This window comes from Pseudopodoces humilis, chromosome 8, assembly GCF_049639895.1.
Source record: "Pseudopodoces humilis isolate 2021_Gansu_Grassland_sample_001 chromosome 8, ASM4963989v1, whole genome shotgun sequence".
Taxonomy (NCBI): domain Eukaryota; kingdom Metazoa; phylum Chordata; class Aves; order Passeriformes; family Paridae; genus Pseudopodoces; species Pseudopodoces humilis.
The window spans coordinates 11,008,230-11,016,282 of NC_142207.1; the positions used below are offsets into that span (position 1 = coordinate 11,008,230).

Here is an 8,053-nt window from a genome sequence, read left to right on the forward strand (position 1 = left end):
ACCAACAATTACAGTCCCGGTGAAACCATTAATTATATTGGCAAGAGTTTAGAGTAGAAATTTAATTTGTTTTCAGCTGGATGTGAGCTACCCAAAAGTATTCCTTGCTTTCTAACATTATTGTCATGCAACCAGTACAGCCCTGTTATTCAGCAAGCCAGGATGAATACCAAGAATGCAACACCTTAAATAATTTCCACATGTAGATACCAAACTCTGTATTTTGGTGTTTTTTTATACAAGGCCATTAAAAAGCTAAGCATCCAAACCCACAAAATTCCAAGAGCACTCCCCCCTGCTTCTATCCCAAATTCTGTTTAGGGTTCCAGGACAAATCACTGCCTTCAGCACTCATACCAGCCAGATGTGTGGTTTGCTTGACAGGTTCCCTGGAGCCACAGTTAGATTGATCAGGGCTATGGGCTGACCATATTGCATCTTCCCTCCAAAACAAATACATCTAAGTATCTCAATTAAAGCAGATTTATGCATCCACTTCTAGGTGCTTGTCATTGAGATAACCAAAGCACCATCCTGTTTGGGGAGTTTACCATTCCTTCCACATACAAGAAACTCAAATGGGAAAGAAAGCTAAGATCCTATAAGGTTTTGTTCTGCTATCCTAACCTAGCTAGGATCCAGCTGTCCAAGGGGGCCTGAAACAAGGAGCCTGTTACTTAGTAAGTTAGTTTTTAGTTTTGCAGGAGAGCTTTCAGAGCAAACATGCTTTTCCTTCTGTTGATGTTCAAAAGCACAGCAGTTTGTCAGTTGCTGTTACATGATAAAATATTTCCTAAATTTTCTTAAGATTCACTGCCTAGCTATTACATCCTGTGTGTTTTAATTGCTTGAATTAGACATAATATGTAGAAATAAAAATGTGCTATGTACTTCTATGGCTCTTCTAGTCCTAAAGAGCTGTTTAAATGCATACATTAATTAAATACTAATATTGCATTTTAATTTCAAGCACCAGATTCAATTAACAAAACACTATTAAGGGGAAGGATTATATACACATACTATTTTTTGCAAATCCTTATTCAGATGAGCAGTCACACCAAAGCCTGTGCTGTCACCTGTTTGTGGCTGTACACAGGAAGAGTCTGAAACATTCCACTGACTTCATGTACATGAGTGTGGCCTTCAAACTAAAGCCATCTATATTGTTCTGCAGAGACCCATAAGCTAATCAGTCTCCTAAAACCTTCTGTTCTCTTGAGGCAGGATGCAGATCATGAAGCCCGTGTAGAAGAGGCAATAACTCGAATGCTGGTATGTGCCATAAAATCAGCAGAAAATCCCAGTGATGGAGATCTCTGGCTAAATCCCACGGAGGTAAGCCCTCTACTGCTCCCATTATAGCAGCAATAACAAAGAATTACTGACATTTTGCTTAGCTCCCCCTGAGTCTTTTTGCTGCTTTGAGAAAAAGAATTTTAAGTTCCATCCCTTCATGTAGCAAAAGTAATTCATGGAAGATAATCACACAAGGCTGAATTGAAACATGTCTCCTTTTAACTGAGTGTATTCTGGGTGTTTTCTTAGGTTGAGGCAACATCCCATGAAATCAATCTTCAGTACCTGAATAAAGCAGTGTCTGCATACCTCGAGTGTCAGGAGACAAGTGTGTCAGGACAGGCATGTTCCAGCAGCACCGGTGCAAAGCAGAGGGCAAATGCAGCAAGCAAGAGGAAGAGAAGGGAAGTTGGCTGTGAGCCAGAGAGCTGCACATTACTAACCCAGGAATGTGACTTTCCAACACCCAAAGCAGAAGAGCTGAAGAAAATACCTTTCGGGCCTCATCTTATTCAGGTTTTACCACAGTCTCACAAAACAAGTGTGATGGGTGCAGTTGCAGTTGAAAGTGACAGTGGAGATCTCCATGAAAATGAAGGAGAACATTTTGGAAAATTACACTGCAAAAGGAATAGATTGCTAATGAGTAATGACTGTGAGACAGCTGCACATCAAATGGATTCAGACTACAGTCCATGCACCTCACAAACAGCCCTTTCTACCAATGACTTGTTAGACTGTCTGGTTAATCCTCATGTCATCAGTTTAGTGGCTCAGCTGCTGTTGGAGAGAATGAGAGAGTGATGCTGAAGTGCTTTATCATTTCTGAAACAGAAATCAAACAGCACCCTTATTCTGCATGTTTAAGATCTGTAATAATTGAATGTTCCATTTCAAATAATTTTTAGGTACAGCTAGACACAGTTAATGGTTAAGTGCAGGTTGAAGTTGAGCTGAAAGAAGAATAGCTGGTTACTGATGGCTGGGAAGAGAAAGGTGTGTTTAGTCAGGGAGCTCTCAATGTTATGAAGAAGAGAGAGCACACACAGTCACACTCCCACAGTGCTGTGCAGGTGGGATCTTCACAGTGTTCTACAGCTCTGAGCTGCAAAACATGGCTTGATGAGAGACAACAGAGGGAGTGCTGGGACATGGTCACATAGCAGAGGGGGATCAAGGGTGGGAGCAGATAGATTGACTGACTGTAGACTGCAGACCTTGAGCACATTTAATATAAAATGGTCAATAAGCAATCAGTTGATTACGTTAGAAATAATAAATTCAGGTAAACGTAAACCTCAGCCAAGAGACAATGCACTCACTAATGCATCTACTTCTTCTCTTCCACTAAATAACTTCAGTTTTGTCACAAAGCTCTAGGTTGGAGTGGGACAAAAGTCCTTAGCAAAAAAGTAGCCTTTAGCTAGTTCAGAAACTCTTAAGCTGGGACATTAAGGGTCATTGGGAAGTTGCTGCTATTATTTGTTTAAACCTAGATGGCACAGTCCCCTATCTCTAAGAAACAAAGCAAAATAGCAATGACTTTTTACCTCTGACCTTCTCTTTACCATAACAATCAAAATGTATTATTTTTTTTCTTTTGGTTGTAAATGGTTGCTGTACAAGATCATCCTTTCTTCAAAGGATCATAGTCCTTGGATTTGTTTTTGTAGGCTAGATTGTTCTTTGATTGAAAAGTTAGGGAACATGAAATACAGTTATAGAAATATAGTTAACTCTGAAGCTATGCATGGCGGCTTGACAAAATCTGGGCAGAAAGCTGCTGGCATCTTCCAGAATGCTCTCACCTCCTCTGATTTCGGTTTGTGGTGGCAACAAAGGCATTTCCCTAACTGAAGGGACAGCTTCAGGGACAGCTCCTGTGAAACCTTTGCTTTTAAAATGTCTCTTTGCTTGTGTCTGCTAGAGACCTAGAAACCAGTTTCTATCATCAACCTGTTCCCATATCCATAACCTTGCACCGTCAGCCCTCCTGCTGTTACTTCCTTTGCTTTGTGTGTGTTCCCTGCTAAATAAGTGAAGCTGGTGCTGTTTTCACAAAGATCACCTTCCAATAATTTATAGCTGAAAAATCCTGATAGCAAAGGTGCTTTCTCTCTGCATTTATTCAGATTGCATGTTGGCAAGGCCCTGATGAATTATGGTAAGGGCTTTAGATATGCACCAATAGATCAGGAATTCAGGAAACCTTGCCATTTCAGAAATCTCCCCAAAAACCTAATACACTTGGAAGAGGATTAAGTTGAAAAGGCTCAAAGGTTCACATTTAACAAGCACAGAAACCTTACCCTGATGGAAACAGAGCTGTGTATGTAGTTTGCTGGAGACCCTGGCTTTGAAGAGTGGCTGTGAGTTAGCAGCAGAGGCCACACGAGCTCCATCTCTGACCCACAAATGTGCAGTTTCCAGTGTCCTGCTCTGCCCTGGTAATTTGGCACAGACCCTGATAACACCTGTGTGTGATCCCAAGGGCGACTTGCAGGCAAGATACAATTCACAGCAACATGAGAAAACTGCTCGTTTCATGTTTCTTCACCAAAGGGTCTCAGTGGGGTTGCACCCTTGCAACCAGACCAGAATTTAATAAACAATCCTGTTGATACAGTTCCTGTTTGTGTAATGGCACTGCTGCAACAAAGGGATTCACTTAGGAATCAGCTAAGAAAACACCTTGGTCACCTCTGCTGCCTCTAGTAATTCACCAGGCTCATAGGGAGCAGTCTGTGGAACAGGGCAGACCCATCTCGAGCCACAGGCACATCTCAGCAGAGCTGGGTTTAGCAAGACCCTGCTCATGTCCTGCTGCTGAGCTTGCCTTTCCCAGGCTGGCCAGAGGGGCTGGGACCAGCTAGAGATCACAGCTGCTGGGAGCAGTTGCACTGGGAAGGAGGGGTTGCAAATGTTTCATTTTAATTCACTGAGCAAAAATAGTCTTGCAGTAAAAAAGCTTTTATGTCTAGAACAGATAGAGGTGGGGGAGGAGAAGCACAGGCAGTAAAGTGGAGGAGGAGGAGGATGGCATCATCATCTTCCAGTCCCCACAGTGTGAACTTGCTTAGCCTAAGCTTTCCTCCCAACACACAGATCATCTTAACATACCCCCACAAAATCCACCCTGAGCGTTTCATCCCTCTGTATTCCAAATGACTGTCCTTGGAAAGGCTCACTGATCATGTCAGGGGTCTCTGGAGGATTTGCCCAAATCACCTTTGGTGCCTGTGCCAGAGAACCCACCTTGGGCTCAGTGTAGGAGCAGCATTCTCCCAAGGCTGAGCTGTGTTCAGAGTCACATCCCTCACCTCTCCAATCAAACCCTCTCTGTCTGGGGACAGTCACAGTTTATGCCTGTCCAGGTGCAGCCCATGATTTAAGGGCCAGGCTGTGGCCAGAAGCCATTAAGCCAAGGGAACGGGGAAAAGAGCAAGTGAGGCTGTTTAGGATGCAAGGCAAAAGCACCAGAAGGACTTTGTGTCTCAGAGGTGCAATATAAAATCTCAGTCATACACTCTGCACACAGGGGCAGAGAGAGAAATGACCACAAATTCAGCAAGTCACGTATGGCAAATGGCTTGTGCACCAGTAAGAGAAATTTATAGCTCTGACCCGATTCGCAGGATGCCGAATGCCACGATTCCTGACGCCGTTTCTAAATTCATGGCCACTGCGTGCAGAAGCTCAGACAAGTTTCTACATATTCATAGTGTTAAAAATAAATTATTTCTGATCTCTCTGGTGACAGCCTGTCTCCAAGAAGAGCAGGAACCCAGTGCTAGCCCTCTGCAACTGCTAATAGAAACTTTCTCCCCCAAGACAGAGTATTTCCCACCACTGTTAGCAGTGGGCAAGGCAGCAGTTGAGCTCATAGCCTGGAGCCATCACTAGGGTGGTCACAGTGGTGACATGCTTGTCATCTCTGCTTTAGCTGAGTGACAGTAAGAGATGGGCACTGCAGTACCTGGTGTTGAGTTAAAGCCTTACTCCAGCCCAGGGCCAATCCAAGCAGCGGCATGGACCGGCATATTCATGTCCCCACACACAACCAGGCTGATCTCTTGGCTGGTGGAGACCCTGTGTGTTCCCTGCCCCATTATGAGCTTTGCAGAGTGGCTCACAGCCCAGCCTGGATTATCTCTCCTGGTCTGACATTGCTGCTCGCTGGCCCTGAGCATCACCCAGGAATCTGCAAAAACCTCACCCAGGTCTGACAGTCTCAGCTCTCAAGCGAGCAGGAAGGGAAAATCCCGAATAGTAACATATTCCAGAGTTCCAGTCTTCTCTGGAAAACCTCCCCACTAAATTTCTGTGGGTACCACTGGGTTTCACAGTGCTATTGCCCCCATTTGCCTCTCTCAGAACTTCTGCTGTGACACAGTTCTCTTGATGCCACAGAGCAGCTCAACTGCAGAGCCATGACGTTATCATATAACATTAACCATAAATTGAGCTTTTAACTAACAAACATAGCATATTGAAGAGGCAGAGAGAATCCTTCCACAGTGCTAATTGCCCTTTAAAAATAAAATTGCTACGATTCAGTCTGTTTGCCAACTAGCAAGCTCCTTGCTGTGTTTGTCAGCTACAAATGTGAAATGTTTGTTATTTGGCATGAGCAGGCTTCCACTCACAGGAGTTTCCTGCCATTTCCAGTGTGGCTGATGGGGAAAGACCTCTGCAAACAAATGGCCTGGTTTTACCATCTGGTTCATCCAGATCAGGGAGGAAAAGGATCCTAAACCACCCGTACCATATTCTGTCCTTCAGACAAAGAGGACTGACCCACAGCAAGATGGGGACACACTTTGCCGCTCTGGCTGAAGAAGCAGTGGAATGAAGGTGTCTCTGATTAAAGAGCCACACATTTCAGAGCTGTGTTTTTGGAGACATCCCAAGTGGATGCTCCCACTAAACATTAATTTCTCCATCTAATTAGTGGGGTTTGTCCATCTTAGCAGGGGACTGGGAGCTGGAAGTTCTGGTCACCTTGGAAGAGCCAGTTTGGCAGGGCCACAGCATCCAGGGCTCCAGGGAGGACTGTAGGGCAGTAGAGACAGAGATAGCAAGTGCTGTGCAACAGTGGTGGGAAGAGGATTTCTGTGAGTCTCCGAGAACACAAGCAGAAACCCTGGAGCTCTCTGACCTCCCAGTGCCCCTGTGCTGAGGGACCTGGGGAGCCCTGGCGCTGGTAAAAGTGTCTCACATGCCAGAAGCATTGCTTTGCAGCCAAATCTCACATGCGTCACAGCTCTCCTGGTCCCTGCATTTCTTTACGGGGGCAGTGTCGTGGAAAAGACACAGGGAGCTCCCTGCTCAGCACCAATTACAGATTCTTAGTGAAACCTAGCTCTGGGTTTTGAGGGTGCAGACTTTGCTGCTTCCAAAGCTCTGGCAGAATTGTCCCAGCAATGAGTTCTCATTTCTTGTGATGACCTATGGAAACCACTTTGTGAAGGTCTGAATCTGACACTTTCATCACTGAAGAACTTTTAAATCCAATTTCACAGCAAAAGAGGTGGCCCCACATCTTTCAGATCAGAAAGGTTGATCATAAAACAGGTTTCCATCTCCCTGGGAGATATTTGAATCATGTAGAGTCACTCTCTGTCCAATCACTGCCTCAAGGGAGGGTAGATGAACTTCAAGGGCAGGTAAAGAGTTAAAACTGTTCCTGAATTCATCTCTCACCCCTGCCATGTCCCCTCCTCCTGCTCCCCAAAGCCTGGGCTATGCCCATTGAAAGCACCAGGCAGTAAAACTGTTCCCTTCTGAGCCGTGCCAGGCTTGTCCTGTGCCCTGGTGGGACATATGAATCCAGCCCAATTAGCAGCAGCCCTAACAAAGCTGGCTGAAAATCCACTATTAAAATGAAAGATGGTGTTGTGTAAAAAGAAGGCAGAGCAAGCAAGGCCATAACACAACTTATTGCTGTCCCCAGACGAGCCCCATAACTTATGAGAGACTCGGTGCCTCGCCTGCGTTTCAGCCCGTGCTTCCCCAGGGAGGTAATGTATTACCTCCACATTTGCTTGGAGCTTTTGGGGTTTATCCAAAGGGATTAGGATCTCTGCCATGGTTAAGAATGGAGCTTTTTGCCACGCTGTGATAGCTCACTGCAATGTGGTTTATTCCTTGTTTGCTGCTGCTCCCTTGACTGAAAGCTGCAGCACTGCAAAGATCGATGCCACAGACTGCACGTAGCTCACCCCTGCTGTGGCCGTGGCTGGCGTCCCTTCACATGCCAGCAGCCCCATCTCCCACCCAGGGGTGGTGCCCTGAGGACAGCCTTGCCTGGGTGAGCTTCCTCTCCTTCCTGCTGGGGACTCCATGAGACCAAAGGTCTCCAAATCACCAACACATTTGACTCCAAGCATGTGAATAGACCCGATTGTCCTCGGGTTACATCCATGAGGAGGAGCCTTGTGGGCAGATTCAGGCCAGCTCGAGGGTACTACACATCAACAGAAGCATCCTCAGTCCCATGACTGCTCTCCTGTGTCCGTCAACCATATTATTACTGTTATTAACTCAAAACAATGTTCAGAGCTCTACCAGAAGAAGCACTAGAGCAGGAATCGGTCCTGGCTGGGGCAGGAGAACGAGGATGAGATGGCCGTGCAGGTCTTTGCCACCCCTTCCTCTTCAGAGAGTCAGTCAGCAAGGCATGGTAACAATATCTGTGCAGTTACTGCATGTACTGATTACAATAAATTTTGTCCTGCATGTTAAAGTCAGAAAC

At 45.5% G+C, this 8,053-nt stretch overlaps 1 protein-coding gene across 1 annotated transcript in view; it reads left to right on the forward strand.

Annotated features, from left to right (window-relative positions):
• The window catches only part of HSPBAP1 (HSPB1 associated protein 1), a 38,530-nt gene extending 34,606 nt beyond the window's left edge, over positions 1 to 3,924 (forward strand). The window contains exons 7-8 of the mRNA XM_014249216.2: positions 1,228 to 1,338; positions 1,549 to 3,924. Coding sequence (XP_014104691.2) covers positions 1,228 to 1,338; positions 1,549 to 2,103 — 666 coding nt within the window. The 3' untranslated portion in view covers positions 2,104 to 3,924. The remainder of the gene's footprint in view (positions 1 to 1,227; positions 1,339 to 1,548) is intronic.
• Positions 3,925 to 8,053: the final 4,129 nt, after the last annotated feature.